We start from the raw sequence: 16,904 nt of genomic DNA, 5'->3' as shown, positions 1-16,904 counted from the left end.
AAGCATCACTGAAGATTTTTATTTATACAATAAAGCTTTGAAATGCAACTACAGATAAATTTATTTACATTTGATATTTTACATACTTTTAAGAGATAAATTATACATACACAATAAAAATACTTCAGTTTAAATTATGATTTGTGATTTGTGACACCAGTCTTTATGCATAAGAAACTAATATAACACATGCATGAATAAAGGTTAAAAGACTAAAATTTATTCTACTTCATCTATATTTAACTAACTTCTACTTATATGTTGCATGAAAAAAAAACTATTCACTAGTGCTCCAATTTTATATATTCAGGTGAACTGAGTTAATTATAAATAGGAGACTACACTAAATTATATAAATAATGGACAAGAAGTGATAAAAAAAAGAATATTTTTAACAAACACAATAAAAGAACAGTGTGTATGCCTGTTCACCCATCTGTGAGCTAGTTGAAAAGATGTTAGAAAGCTAAGTTCTGATAATATTGTGAATATTTTAATGTTATTTGGTTTTATTATTTTTATCTTTAGAAATTATAGTTGGATAACAAAAACTAATTAGATTTAGTAAGATTTGGGACTAAAATAATAGGTATAAGCTTTTAATTTATATTTTATTAAGGTAATGTATATTGTTAGATTAGGCTTAGTACATGTAATGGTTCTTTAGTTACAATTCAACTTGCAGTCAGATTGTAAGACAAATTAAATACATTGTTTTATTTAATAAATGCATGCTAAAAACTAGGAATGGATGTTTAAATTAAATTGGAGAGGATCTAGCATGCTTGCAAGGACTAATAACTCAGCTGTAATGGAAGTTTTAAACTAGGACTAGATAATAGTGAGGGCAATGATAAACTAAATAAAATAAAATTGAGATAGAGAAAAGTTTATAATAGGAAATCAATATAACAGTAGTTATAATAATAGGCTTAAGTATTACTACTGTAATACAGCAAATATAATAAATAAGAAAGACAATTTTAAGACACTAGCAGTAGGAAAAGATTTTGATATAAAGGTAATAACTGAAACATGGTTAAATGTAGATGATTTTTGACCAAAGAAATTCCTTTGAAATACATGTTTATAGGCTATTTACTATGAATATAGTAGTAGAGAAAGGGGTGAGTGGCACTATATCTTAAGTGTGAGTTACATCTTTTTGAAATTGAGAATATTAAGGGTAATAACAAGAAGATTGAAACCATTTGGTTTTCTATTAGTGAATATCAAGGGAGAATGCTGTTAGTAGAAAGTTGTTATAGATCACCAGATCAAACTGATGAAATAAGTTAGAAACTTTAATGTGAGATTAAGATTTCAGCTATTAATGAAGTCATAGTTATGGGTGATTTTAATTTCAGACATGTTGATTGGGTAATACCAGAGTCAAACCATCAAGAAGAAAGGTTTCTGGAAACTGCTCAGGAAGGATTTCTTAACCAATTGGTGAAGGAATGTACTAGAAATAATGCTATTTTAGATTTATTGTTAACTTCTAACATAGACATGGTTGAAAGGATGGATATTGGGGAACAACTAGGTACAAGCGATCATTGCTGTATTAAGTTAGATGAATTGGTACATGTGGAAATAAGAAATAATGATATTTTAATTCAAAATTTCAAAAAAGCAAATTTTGAAGGGATGCAACAAGAATTATTTGATGTAAATGGGCAGCTAAGTTATTTGGAGACAATCTGCAAGTGTGGAAAGTTTTGAAGAAAAATTAAATATTAAAAACAAATACATATTCCTTACAGAAAGAAAAGGGTAACTGCAAGTAAAAAACAAGGTTGGCTCTCAAAGAGTATAAGAGATAAAATTAAAGAAAAGCATTACAAATGTAAAAAATATAAAATTAACTGGTATTATAGAAGATTTAGAAGATTATAAAAGATCAAGAAAATTGGCCAAAGAGGAAATGAGGTCATCCAAAATAATGTATGAAAACAAAATTTGGCTAAAAACATAAAAATGAGCAGTAACGATTTTTTAAAAGTATATCAGGGGTAAACAAAGTATTAAGATGTGAAAAGGAATCTTGATAGATGATAAAGGAAGTCTTTATCTAATGATTATGAAAATAAAATTGGGAAATTTAAAGAATGATAAAGCTCCTTGGTCAGGTGATATTTCCCCAAGTGTTTTAAAAAAGGTCAAGGATTAGATGTGCAAACCACTTGCCACACATTTTTGAAAATTCTTGAATAATGTACAAGCACCAACATATTACAAATTAGCTAATGTAACCCCTAACAGAAGTTGTCCTAACGATTATGGACCTATTAGTCTTACATCAGTTGTGGGAAAAGTTTTGGAAAGACTAATAAAAGATGCTTTATAAAGTCATTTAACAAAGTTTAGAATTTTATTTAACAGTCAACATGGTTTCACTAAGGGAAAATCTTGCCTTACAAATCTTTTGACATACTTTTAAAATATTAATGCATAAGTCGATACAACTGAAGATGTAGATTTGGTGTATCTGGATTTTCAGAAAGTATTTGACAAAGTTTCACATAAAAGGCTTATAAAAATTATTTCCATAGGCATGGGGGATAAGTTTGATAATTGGCTAGAAGAATGGCTGGGTGGAAGAAAGAAGAGGGTTGTTATAAATGAAGTTCAGTCTAACTGAATTAATGTTGCAAGTGGTGAAACTCAGAGCTCAGTCTCAGAACATTTGCTTTTTTAGATTAACATCAATGGCATAGATGAAGAAATGGTCAACAAATTAGTTACATTTGCTAATGATATCAAAGTCTTAGATATTTCTTGCTGTAAAGAGGATGTCACTGCTTTACAAAAGGATTTAGATCATTTATTGAGTTGAGCAAATAAATGGCAAATGGGTTTTAATTAAATTATGATAAATGCAAAATATTTCATGGGGATTGTCATAATTTCAGTTATAAGTATAATTTGGATGGGAATAACCTCAGGAGTGTCATGAAAGAAAAGGATTTTGGTGTAATGGCTGATCAGTCTCTTAAGCCATCCAACCAATGTGGATGCTGCTGTTAGCAGTAAGACAAATAGGATTTTAGGTTGTATGTTCAAAAATATTGAATAATAGTCTAAAAAAACTATAATTTCATTGCATACATCACCAGTTAGGCAACATTTGAAGTATTGTGTTCAGTTTGGGGCTCATTACCTTAGGAAAGATATTGAATTGTTGGAAATAGTTCATGGAAGGATTACTAAAATGGTTTCTGAGGTAAAGGGAGTTGTCATGTTTAAAGAGATTGAAATTCTCAAATTTTTCTCTTGAAAAAGGAAGAGTTAGGTGGGATCTGATTGAAGTGGTTGAGATTGTAAAAGGAATTAATAATGTTGAAGTATCAACATTTTTCATACTTAACAACAAAGATTACAGAGTTAGGTAACAAATATATATTGAAGCAAAATAAAAGCCACCTTCAGCTAAGACAATTTTATTTTTTCAAATATGGCAGTTGGCTCATGGAAAAGGTTGCTTGTGGATGTTATGGAGGCAGTAAATCTGAGTGAGTTAAAAAAAGCTTGATAGATATATGAATGATGAGGACTGGCTTTAAGGTTTATTTTTATTTATTTAAGTGTTTTAGCAGGTCCCTTGCTGTCTCTAAACATTATGTTATGTGATCTAATGAGTCAGTTGGACTGCAGGGTACCAGGTTTTGTTCACTTAGGATGCAGGACGCATGGTTTCATACCTTTCTGTTACCTGTTTGGTTATTTTTCCTTGTTTTGTCTCACTTATTGGATTCAGAATAGAAAAAAAAACACATCATTTTCAAACTGTTCAACCAGTAATACCATGAGACAAGTTGTTCACAGAATAAATACTTAAGACACTAACTTCTCAGTATTACCTAAACAACCACTGAGGGATATTACTAACTTAATCCTTACACAGGATTGCACTTAGCAATGTTCTCTACAGATGATAACAGATTGCACTTAACTTATTAAAAAGTAATGAAAGTAAGTTCAAACAAACTCCAGCTAACTACTTTCTCAACCACACAGTTTATCTGTAAAACAACAAATTCAGAATAAACATTATACCACCAATACTAACCTTTGTTTCAAAAGAATATTTCTTGGTTCTTCAGAATAAGTTTTATGGTCACACACCAACATACGATTTTGTCGCTGAAGCCTGGCTAGTTCAGCTTCAGCTGTTTCTTCATTCTCAGCTTCAATACTGACATCAGACTGGGCACCAACAGCATGCATTGTTACTGAAAGAAAATAATCCAAGGAATAAATGAAATATTTTAAAGCAAAACCTTATTTTTGAAAGCACTAATTGATTATGCTATGAATATTTGCATTTTCTTATACTGAAAATATATTTCTAATAGATACTTACCTCCACTCACATAATAGTTTTTCTTGACTTATTCTGCCCTCTGTATGTGCTATTTTCTATAGCATCTACCTGTGATGCTCTTACCCACAATTACATAATTTTCTGTGGTAAATCTGTGCTACAGCATGCAATAACCCTCCTTCAATAAGAATGGACACACCCTCCTGGCACAACTGACTCCATCTTTACTGTAGAGCAATATCATCACTTCAAAATTAAGCACAAAAGATACACATGAGTGGGGAGAAGTGTAAGATGCATTATATATCTATCAGAAATAGATCTTCAAAGTAGGAAAATATTAACTGCCCCAGATAATACCTTACCTCTATTCACATAATAGCTAGAATCCCTCATTGAAATGGTAGAGGGACCAGTTGTTTGATATACAATTGTTCAGTTTATGAGTTGTTATTCAGAAAATGATTATTTTGTTTTTGTAACAAGAGGGTTAAATTTTAATTACTTAAAAAGCAATAGTTATGACAAGTTTCATTATGTAATGCTGTATGAGTCATACTTCATGTATACAGTTTAATTATTGTAATACACTTTTGTAATGTTGTCTTTTTCTGCATGTAAAAAATACCTGTAGATATAACAGAGAGGGTGTAAGAAAGCTAGTGAAAGAAAGTTAATGACAGTAAAGTTAGACTGCTTGATTGCCAGTTTAGCCATAATGAGTAATTTATAAAGCGAGAGTTTCACAGTTTGTATTGTAATAAAAGAAATAAAGAGTAATGATCTGTCTTGTCAAAGGGTGTTATAAAGTAATTAAACCCAACTGTATGAACTTTGACAAAAAAAAGACAATTACTTAAATGTATGGATACAACTGGTGTAACCAATAGTGTAACACATTTTGTACTTACGTTTCTCTTGTTTCAAATATATTATTGTAAAACATGTAAATTGTTTAATGTCTATTTATTGTTCAATTTATTGCCAACAAGTCACAGACATCTATTGGAAAGAACCCTGTCCTTCATACCACACCTGACATTTGGCAAGCCAGTCAGGATCATATACTTTAGTTATACACAGTAGTTGAAGAAAATATGAACAGTGAAAGTAGGTCTATATATGCATAACTGTGGTGATGATCAAAACAGTGTAGAGATTACAACCATGATATGTAACCATGCCAATTGATATTCACAAAAGGATAGAGAGAAACGAGCAGCTTGGATAAAAGATTGTGATCTACAAGAGCTTATTAAACAGCATGAAGAACTAGAGAGAATAATAGTAATAGAAGAGACAGGTTGAGAAAGACTGAAAGAAGAAAATGAGAAAACTAGAAATGTAAAGAACATGAACACAAATTAAAAATAACAAAAGAGAGAGAAGAGACTGGAAAGAGAGAGAGAATAAGAGCACAAAATGAGATGGCAAAACTCACCCGATCAAACGAAGAAGGACCAAACAATGGTAATAAAGTCAGAATCAGCTGTAAACAAAGAGATCTGGAGTGACTTTCACTTTGCTTGGAAATGTAGAAGCATTCAGTAGAATAGTCTAAGAGTGCACTCTATGACCACTTTGAACAGAACATCCTGGATGGCTTGCACTTGACAACTAGATGCAAGACGATCCTTGGGGGGTGGAAGGACAACCAGTATGATAGGCATTGAAAGAAGAGACTTAAAATAAAGTACTAATCTATTTGTAAAACCCTGAATGACTCACTGATCCATGGCAAAGGTCTCCTATATGGACATGAATCATTTGAGTTGAACCCCTACAGTACCAGACCCATAGAGTAGTCACCAATGCCACTGCTGGTGCTCCAAACAAATAAAAGATGCCTGCTGCTTAGGGTAGAATTGCTCTTGTGTTCTGACAGAATGTACAATCAACCCAGGAAGTCTGGAAACATGAATGAAAATACAGGAAGCCATCCAGTATAAAACCAGGTAAAGTAAGAGTCCAAAGTCAAAAAAGAAAACTGGAAATGGGCATTCACCTGAGATTCCAAGGAATCTAGAGTACCTGCAAAAATAGGATATCTGAGAAAAAAACGTTTCTATGACATCTCTAAGGGCCAATGAAGAAAGTCAAACATACTGAAGCAAAGAATCTCTCCAAAATAATCCTGCAATAAACTAACCAAGAAACTAAGGAGGGAGCAGAATCTGATAACCTTACCAATTTGTAAGTCAATAAATGCCTAACACCCTCTGACATTTGAGCAGAAGACTTGTGATAGGCCTCATACAACAGTTGGAAAGGAGAACAAAATGCAAACCTGTTGTCAGGGGCAAACCAATCCAGGAAAACTGAGTTAAGTTAAAATGAATAGGAAGAAGAGGTGTAACCTCTGAGATTCTACATATGGGTCCTTTAAGAGTTAAAAGCTAAGGCATGCTAATTCAATAAATGGAGAGGATAAGGCACGGTAGCAAATTGATCATCAAATCTCCAAGCATGCACAACCATGTATGGGAAGGGTGTAAAAACTGAATGACTTTCCTCCAACAAAGGAGAAGACTCATAAGCCACAGGATAATTGCTCAAGACATTACATACTTGATATACTAGTTTAAAAAATGGTGCAGAAGGCAAGATGTCCATCCAAGGCTCCTGATTAGCTGTCTGAGAAAAGAAAAAAGTCAGAAAAATAGAGCACAAATTCTCACCAGTCCTCTCTTGATCACCTACAATCTCATATTTTGAGCCAACAAGAGAAAAAACATCAGGTTTCTTGTAAGACCCTCTGCATATGAAGGATTGGTCATTCTCTAGCAAAAGGGAGCCTCTCCTCAATGCCTGGGCAATTCTTGACTCCAGAGATGGAAGAGTAGAAGACTCCACTTCAGTGATTTGAATATTAGAATTCATATATGAAACATTTCAGAATTTTTGCGTGTGTATAGAAAATAGAAAACAAACTCAAAACCCAATAAGATAGGTAAAAAAATAATTGTACAAAGTGTAGATATTACGTTATACAACATATAAGTGAAACCTGCAGCAAGCACATAAAGCCATGTTCTGGTATCAAGAAAAGTGAATAGGAACTAATAATAGGGAGTTTATATATTGATCTGGGGCAGAGGTCACATTGTTGTAGGTGGAGAGAATCACAAGATTTAACTTGCTGTGGACAATACAGTGAGGCATAAAGGCTGGAGCTAGTGAGGCAAGATTCATATTAATGTTTAGATAGGCAAAGATAACAAACCTTTGTCAGGATAAAGTCAAAGTGTGACAGGAGGCACATATGTTTGAGAATTTAGATTTTCTTCTTGACAGTTGTGCTTTTCACTTTGCTGCTACATTCTTTCTGATGCAGTTATTTATGCCACTATCAAAACTTAGAATGTAGTTGGATGCCTTATTTATACAATTTGATAGTAACTTGCAGGATGAGTTGTAAATGCTATATCAGCTTTTATATTCTGATGTATTCATGTTGTTGTATACAGAATATAACAATCACGTAAATGCTTACATTGCATAACAATCACCCTTTTCTTTTGTTTTTGAAGGAAAAAATTTTGCTCAGCTAGCAAGGTTAGTTTTGTCTGCTACAGTGCTCGTCCTACCCATAACCTGCACAAAATTTTTCAAAACTAGCACTATATTCTTACCTTTCATATTTCTCTTTTTCCTTCTCATTTGGTTATCAAATTTGTAAGTGAAGTTACATTTACAGTAAATTACACATATATTTGGTCCCCACTAACTTTGAAATCAGCAGAATATATGCAAGAATATGCTGAGCGACTACAATCCATGTTACTTCACATATAAGTTCAAAAGTAAATTTGAAATTAGATTTCATATACTGTCTCCACTAGCTCTGAAACAGCAGGAATATAAGGAGTAATTGCAACCAACATTCATTGAAATGCACAATTTTGCATTTAAATGTAAAATTATATTCTCAGTAGATTCACATGTGGTTCTCACTACCTTTGAAATTGCCAGAATATCTGTAATAACACATGGAGAAGCTGCAATCCATGTTAGCTAACACACACAAAAGTTCAAAATAAAATGATCAAGAGATGAAAAGGACATATGAAAAGATGGTGAACAGCCATCAGTTTCTATGAAGAGACTGGAAGGGACTATGGTATACTCTAACAGCACAAGAAACATGCAACTGTGTTTTAAAGGAAGTTAAAAACAAGTTTGTACACAGCAAGATAGTCATAAAATAGGCAGTACAGACATATTGAAGAAAGAAGAATAAATCTTCTGCAATTTACATCACACATGTATTGACAACAGAGTTAGAAATAACACCAATGAACAATGATAACCTAATTGTGATTTCCACAATAAAGAACTGAAGGGAGCAACAATAATTATGTACTAATTTTGAATTTCACCATGCCTTCTCTTTCCATTCCATCAGTAACATATCACTATCCTGATTATTCCACAAACCACATCCTTAAACCTCAAGTTATTGCTAAGATTAGGCAACTCTGTGCTATTTTATCTCTGGATTACTATAGAGACAACTTTCAATACCATGAATAAGAATAATGACTTGTTAACTCTCATTACTTTGCAATGCACTTGTGCACCAAATTTAAAAATTTAAATAAAAAATATGATGCTAATTCTATTTCAATAATTCTTTGACTCAAAAATATTTTATGTTATGTATTTTTAGCATTATATAACATTTAATTCATTTCACAAAGAAATATTTTCTAAATTTCATTTCTGTGCAACTCCAGGGAGTTTTATTCAAACAACACATTTAACATAACATAATGTTTAGGGACAACATGGGACCTACTGGGCCATCTAGGCTATCCTATCCTCTAAACTAAGTTATTACAAATATATAAAAATACATCAAAGCCCTTATCATTTCTATAGTTTTCAAGACTTTTCTTAAATTCATTTAAACTTACTGCCTCTAAAGAACTGAATAAAACCCATTCCAAAAGCCAACCATCCTGTCAGAAAAATAAAAATGTCTCAGCTAAAAATAATACTACACTGGCAAAATGTATACTTCTGTACCCTAGTCCAACTGTTGTCTCCATTAAGTATACCAAAAGATGATGAATCAACACTATCAATTTCCTTTACAATATTAAACACCTAAATCAGATTCCCTCAACTCCACTTTCTTTAAGAGAAAACAATTTCAGAAATCCTAGCCTCTCCTCATATGACAACCCATCTTTTTTAAGCATAATTCCAGTAGCCCTCCAAATTCTTTCCAATAATTCAATGTTCTCCTGAAAGTATGAAGACCAAGGCTGAACATAATACTCCAAATGTAGCTTAACCAATGAAATTACAACCTCATCAGACTTGTATTCAATACTTCTATAGATAACAGCACACACTGCTTGGATGGCTTAAGAGACTGATCAACCATTGCACCAACATCCTTATCTTTCATAACATTGTTAAGATTATTTCCATCAAAATTATAATTCAAATTATGATAAACCACGTGAAATATCTTGCATTTATCATACTTAAAACCCATCTGTCATTTATTCATCCAAACCACTAAATTATCTAAATCCTTTTGTAAACCAAGTGCATTCTCTTTAAACAACCAATACCTTAATACCATATGGAAATTTAAATATTTTTTTATTATTCCTTCATCAATGTCATTAATGTAAATTAAAAGAAAAAAAAGATCCTAAGACTGAGCACTTGATATACACCAATTTCAATATTAATACAGTTTGACTGAACTCCATCTACAACAACCCTCTGCTTTCTTCCATTCACCCAATTTGCTAACTTATTCCCCATACCTACAGAAATAAATTTTTATATGCCTTTTATGTACCACTTTGTCAACTGTTTTCTGAATATCCAAATATACACAAAGTTTAATTTACATCCTTACCCTCATCCATGTATATATGAATGTCAATTTATTGATATTGTTTACAACAATAGTTAGATCCAAAGTATCGGTTTTTATTTGCTAAAAAATATTATTCTTTAGAGGTATAATGATCCATGTCTTGTGAAGCATGTTATTTACCTTCTCTTTCAACAGTTTTATTTCTCTATCTCTTTGTTTCACACCTTTATTATGTGACCTGAACAATTAGTAATGAGGCTCAGTTTTGAAAATAGCATGAGACAACATAAAAAGAAAAACAAAATTCAATTAGATGGAAAAGATTATATTTATATCAATACAAACTAAATAACATAGGTGTAGCAGTAATTTGTCTTTTGTCAACATATTAACTACCCAGAGATTTCATAGTGGTGAACAAATAATCCTAATGTGAAATCTACAATATGTATCTACATACTACATATCTGGGAATCTATTTAAGGTTTCTCATTTCTAATTAACATTTCTGTTAAACTATATATGTGTGAAAAATATAGAAATATGCTTCTATAAAAAACACAAAAATTAAATTAATTAGAATATTAGAAATTTAAATCATGTATTTTAGTCAATATGCAACTTCAAAGGGATTAATTAAACTCCAAAATTAAATTGCAGTGGAAGCTCATATTTTTTAATTTCAAGAATGATGTTAAACCAAGATGTAAGCATATTACACATTAGTAAACACTTTTAGCCTTTGAACATTTTTAGAAACTGTTAATTTTATTGAAATAATAAATTGTGTTGATTCACAAAACTAAGAGAATATTATTGTAAATTGTTATTTTTCACTTTGTTGTTCAATCATTTTAATACGCACACATACACATCAGAAAAATTGTTGAATTACAAAACCACATACTGAACTGCAAAGAAATTCATAATTTCTTTAAAAGTCATACTCATAACTTCCTTCAAGTATCACCATATTATAAATATTCTCACCGAGCATATTATAGGAACATAAGGAAAAACAAACTGCAGAAAGACATGTAGTTCATTGAGATCAGCACTACCCAAAAAATAAAACTTGTATTCAAGATAATACCTTAGCATTTCATTATTCTAAACTCATCAGTTTATACTTTTGAATAATAATTTTAATAAAAATGTTTTTCTTGATTACTCACTGAGTTAGTATACTAATCTAAGAACCCACTGTGAAATACCAAATACTGTGTCCAAAAGAAAACCATTACTTGTTAGACAGTACAAATATATTAAGTTGTACGTTTTCCAAGATATAATAATACGAAATAAAATTACTGATATAATGCACCAGAATGTACACTAACAGAGAAATCAGGTCACCAGCACATATCTGAATGATGATGTCACAATGATAATACTGAAGACTACAAATTAAGTCTTAATATTATCTTATTAATAATAATTACGATTAGTAGTAGAACTAATAAAATTAGCATTAATAATTACCATTACTATTAGCAGAAGTACTAATAGTTTACTACGAGTACGTGTACTGTTTCTCTATCCAGTAATTAAGTAAATTGAGTAATAATATCTTATTTGGTTGTTCCAATGTTAACTTGAAAAATAGAGCGGAATAAAGTTAGTTTATTTATTTCAATACATGCACGTACATGACTTACCTGCGAAACTAAATTAATATATAGTATTTTACATTGAATATTTAAGTAATTTAGAAAACATGTAGAAAGAACTAACAAATATTGGCAGAAATAACCACTGAAATACGACTTGCCATCACTGATGCAAAAATGTGTTACTATGACAACATGATTGCGCTGACACCATAAAAGTTTATTTGCTGTTTTCGTTAATAACGCAATACGCCATCCACAGTTTAATAGCTCCAGAATAAAACACGAAAAGTATACACACGTAACCTTTAACTTTAGACTTTTTCAGGACCTGTGTACTAGTGTTCTTAAATAAATTATCGAGTTTTATAAGTACTAACCTCAAAGCTAATATAATACAAGTGTTCCCTCTTAAGTTCTTTCTTTCATCAAAGGATTTTCTCTTAAATGGTTCAGCATGTCTTTAGTAAAGAAAGAATATTATTAATCTTTCAGTTATACACCACAGTAGGTTTCTGTTGACAGATCTTAATTTCTAATATATATCTTCATGCTTATGTCTTTTTTAAGATCAATTACAAATGTTAAAAAAATTTGTTTATTTTTAATTAAACACAAAGCAACACAATCTCTGCTCTGTCTATCGTGTATCAATACCCGTTGTGACTCTAGGGGTAGGAGCTAGAAAAGGTATAACTTTTTATCAGTTATTGCAGTAATATGAAAAGAAATTAACCACTAAATAAATAACTAATTAGTTCCCAGAATAATAATGGACTGATAACTGTGAAGATAAGTTATATGCTGTCCAAATTTTAAGGTATTTTAGATTCTTAGTTAAGAGTAAAGGATTATAGATTAAAACTAAATACAACAACATTATTATAAATTATTTTTCATCTGGTTTGTTGTGATTTTAAAATATATGAATTAAGTGCGTTATATTTGAACGAATTTGAATAACCAAATCAGCAACTCATTTTATTAGCTGAGGCCGATATAAAGTTGAGGTAGAACGTATCAGAATTACCTTTTGACGTAATATGGCACTACTTAAGCAATGTGGTGCTGGGGTAAAAAACATTCCAGGCGTTTCATAACTTCCTATAATATAGTATTATTCTAAACTTGTCACTTATTAATTAGTATCAGCATCTTTCACATTTCGTTCTTTAGTCATTCTTTGGAAGTAACATCTGTTCTATCCTTTAATTGTGTGAATGCTGGCGTTTAATTTTCTAATGATAGTTAATTATAAGTGATATACTGAGGTTGAAACCTATCTCAGGTTTCAATTATATTTGCCAGTCGTAACATAAGTAGCGCGCATGTACTGAGAAAACAATAATACTATGTAATACTATGATTCTTATTTGGGTTTCTTTCTCACTTTCAAGCTCACGTCCTCAGTTTGGTGTGGCTGTGTTTTCCTATAGCAAAGCCACATCGGGCTATTTTCTGAGTTCACCAAAGGGAATCGAATTCCTGATTTTAGCATTGTAAATCGTTAGACTTACCACTGTACCAGAGTGAGACCTCAGTTTGGTAAGTGAAGTTTAAAATCTTTGTATAAATATTAATACTCTTTGAAAGTTTAACATGAAACGCCAATTATTTTGTGGTAAAATATTTTATGAACCATTAGAATACTTGGACAGTTAATTAACTATCAAGTAAAGTTGTTTTCTTTTGTCCAATAAATACAGTATTTTTAATTTTTTTTTAGTTTAAACAAATAAATGTTTTCACTGTGTTCTGTCTCTCTCTCTCTTTTTGGCTTGGCATGGTCAGGTGGTTAAGGCACTGACTCGTAATCTGAAGGTCATGGGTTTGAATCTCCCTCACGCCAAACATGCTCGCCCTTTCAACCGTGGGGGCGTTATAATTATACGATCAATCCCACTATTCACTGGAAAAAGAGTTGCCCAAGTGTTGGCGGTGGGTGGTGATGACTAGTTGCCTTCCCCCTAGTCTTACACTGCTAAATTAAGGACGACTAGCGCAGATAGCCCTCGAGTGGCTTTGCGCGAAATTCAAAACAAATCAAACAAACTCTCATTTCTTCATAAATACAGTTAAAATCAAATAATTTAAATGTATCCCATGATTAATTAAACATATTTTATTTTTCTGTAGATATGCGTTGTCATTCTTGGCGGAAGGTAGTTTTGCCTGAGAATACTGTAGGGTAAATAGGAAGATTGTTTGTTTGTTTTTTGGAATTTCGCACAAAGCTACACGAGGGCTATCTGCGCTAGCCGTTCCTAATTTAGCAGTGTAAGACTAGAGGGAAGGCAGCTAGTCATCACCACCCACCACCAACTCTTGGGCTACTCTTTTACCAACGAATAGTGGGATTGATCGTCACATTATAACGCCCCCGCGGCTGGGAGGGCGAGCATGTTTAGCGCGACGCGGGCGCGAACCTGCAACCCTCGGATTACGAGTCGCACGCCTTACGCGCTTGGCCATGCCAGGCCAGGTAAATAGGAAGACGTTCAGAGCCGTAACCACAAGATATCTTATTGTGAAGTCTTTGGTTTTTATCCAGACATATTTTATTCCTTCTCTTGTGTTTTTAATATTAAAAATACTTCGCATTACTGGAAATGGCATCTTACAACTTGAAGAATTTATGACCAAGAGAGTGATTTTGGAATTGAATAAAAATAGTTGTGTGAAAGTAAAGAATCCTGTCCATACACATATAAGTTAAAAACCAGACATTGGCGAGCCAGCCAGGAGTACACAGTGGTCAACAGCAGTAGAAAAAGATGTAAACCTATATATATACGAAAAGGTATATTGGTGGCAAAAATATTGTATAGGTCACAACCACTCTATGTAACCATGTTGATTGATTTTGACGAGTGAGTATAGGGTGGTGAGAGACATGAGTTTAAAGATGGTGATTTATGAAAGTTTGTTAAACAACAAAAAGACCTAGAAAGAGAAGAGTGTCAACAAAGAAGAAGAAAGAAAGAATTAGGCAGAAAATAGAAATACAGAAAGAAAAAAGTGAGAAATTAGATACTAGAAATGGAGAGAATAAGAGCACAAATAGAGATCCCCAAGCTAATCCAACATAGAGATTGAAGACTCAAGAATATGTGTAACGGCATGACATAAGAAGATGTTATAGATTGTGACAATTTAATAGTGGCCTGGTTGAAATATTATGAACTTGCCGAGGAAGCTTTTCCTGGAAGTTGAGGAAAGTCAAACCTGACAATGGATAACCTGTATTTCGGCTTGTGGCACTTCTACAATGATACATCACAAGGTGGACTGACATAGCCAAGTGTGAAGACAGTTTTAAAAGACTAGCAGATTTACTAATACTTGAACAGTTTGTCATGATCTCGTGCTCAACTGACATGTCACTGTTCTAAATTAAAGAGTTCCATAAGATGTGAGTGATTGTTTATTTGTTATAAATTTCGCGTAAAGCTACGCGATGGCTATCTGTGCTAGCTGTTTTTAATTTAACAGTAAAGGACAAGAGGTCATCGTCACCCAATGCTAACTTATGGACTACACTTTTACCAACGAATAGTGGGATTGACCATTACATGTTAACGCTTTCATGGCAGAAAGTGCAAGCATATTTGGTGGGATGAGGATTGGAATCCACAACCCTCAAATTGCGAGTCAAGCATCCTAACCACCTGACAATTTCTGGCTAGACGTGTACGAGATGGTCAAGCTGGCAGAACAGTCCATAAAGCTCATGGATAGAATATAATTAACAATTTTAGAACTAACCAGTTAAAGTTGAAGCCATGGGTAGCTGACAAGATGCAAGATGCCATCAAATGTGACAAAAGGTTAACAGACAAAAAACAGAATAGATGCTATGCTTGTTATAAAATGGGAAACACTGCGAGTGAATACAAGTCTGTCATGAAAAAACACATCAGAAACATTGACACAAAACAGCTAGAACTATCTACAGAAACAGTGCTGGCACACTTGCCAGAATAATAGGAATAAAGGCAACTAATCATATTCACCACAAGAAATTATATTCCCATGATTAAACAGTGCGTGTTTAATGGTCATCCCAAGTTAGCAAATGGGTCAACAGTGCTAGTGATAATCATAGCTTGTGACAAACATCAAGAGATGCGAATAAGCCACAACATGTCAGCAGGTGGAAGTTATGTTGGACACAAGAAAGCAAGTTCTACAAGATACTGGGTGTAGTAATGCAGTATTGAAAAGCAGTCTAGTATCTGATGGTTAAATGACAGGCAAGGTACATTTGTGTGTGCTGATTGATGAAACAGTGAGAAATTTTCCAATATCAAGAATAAAGGTGACCACTTCTTACTGTATGGGAGACCTGGAGGTTATGTATATAAAAACACCAATCTATAACTCTGTGATTGGTAATATACCAAGTAGTAGAAATTTGGAGGAACAAGATAGAAAGTAGATTGATGGAATATCTGCAGTCACCACAAGTGCTCAAAAAAATGATCAAGCAAGACACTAAACCTCTTCAACTCTCAAAAGGTGACATCTCAAATGTATGTTTACAAGAACTTAAGGAAGTACAGAAAAAAGACCATTCACTGCAAAAACGTCGGGTGGCTTTCTCGATAGCCAAGGAGAAAGTGGTACACAAGACAAAAAGGAAATTGAATTACAGAATGATTTGTCAAAAGAGAGTGCTGTGCCGGACCTATCAAGGTAGTTCTACTGGGGAAGTTGAGCAGATACAAACAGAATACTGGACTCAAGTGATAAAGCTGGCTCGTAAGTCAATTGTTTCAACTGAGCCAATTGTATGTTTGTTACTCACACACAACAACCTCACTCACCTTGCAGCGGAAAGGAATTTTGAATACAGGAAGTTGTCAATTGGAATGCCTTAAAGAGTGAAAGTTGATGGAAAAATTAAGACTCACCATGCCAATCTGTTGAAGAGAGATACTTTGAGAGGGAAGGAGACATAACAGGTGCAGCTGCTGTGGCGGAGATGGACGTTGCAGGTGTGGTTATCACAGTTGTATAACCAGAAATGGTTACTTTATCATAGAAAATGAAGATGTATTAGATTTAATTCTGCATGGTGGAGATGAAACATAGAAGAACATCAACATAAGTGAAGCATTGGCTG

The 16,904-nt window shown here is 32.8% G+C and overlaps 1 protein-coding gene across 5 annotated transcripts in view; it reads right to left on the bottom strand.

Moving 5' to 3' along the window:
* LOC143243908 (coiled-coil domain-containing protein 63-like) overlaps positions 1-12,430 on the bottom strand; it is a 76,874-nt gene extending 64,444 nt beyond the window's left edge. Inside the window, exons 1-2 of one of the 5 annotated variants that reach the window (XM_076487683.1) lie at positions 12,160-12,430; positions 4,073-4,235 (exon numbers count right to left, since the gene is read on the bottom strand). In XM_076487683.1, coding sequence (XP_076343798.1) covers positions 4,073-4,230 — 158 coding nt within the window. In that variant the 5' untranslated portion in view covers positions 4,231-4,235; positions 12,160-12,430. Of the gene's footprint in view, positions 1-4,072; positions 4,236-11,344; positions 11,489-11,651; positions 11,788-11,827; positions 12,080-12,159 lie in introns of those variants that run through there. The other 4 variants (XM_076487680.1, XM_076487681.1, XM_076487682.1 and 1 more) reach the window with 4 other exon arrangements.
* Between the last annotated feature and the right edge of the window lie 4,474 nt (positions 12,431-16,904).

Source organism: Tachypleus tridentatus, chromosome 2, assembly GCF_004210375.1.
Source record: "Tachypleus tridentatus isolate NWPU-2018 chromosome 2, ASM421037v1, whole genome shotgun sequence".
NCBI classification, from domain to species: domain Eukaryota; kingdom Metazoa; phylum Arthropoda; class Merostomata; order Xiphosura; family Limulidae; genus Tachypleus; species Tachypleus tridentatus.
Note: the sequence above shows the minus strand (reverse complement) of the source record. Positions and strands in the feature narration are given on the sequence as shown.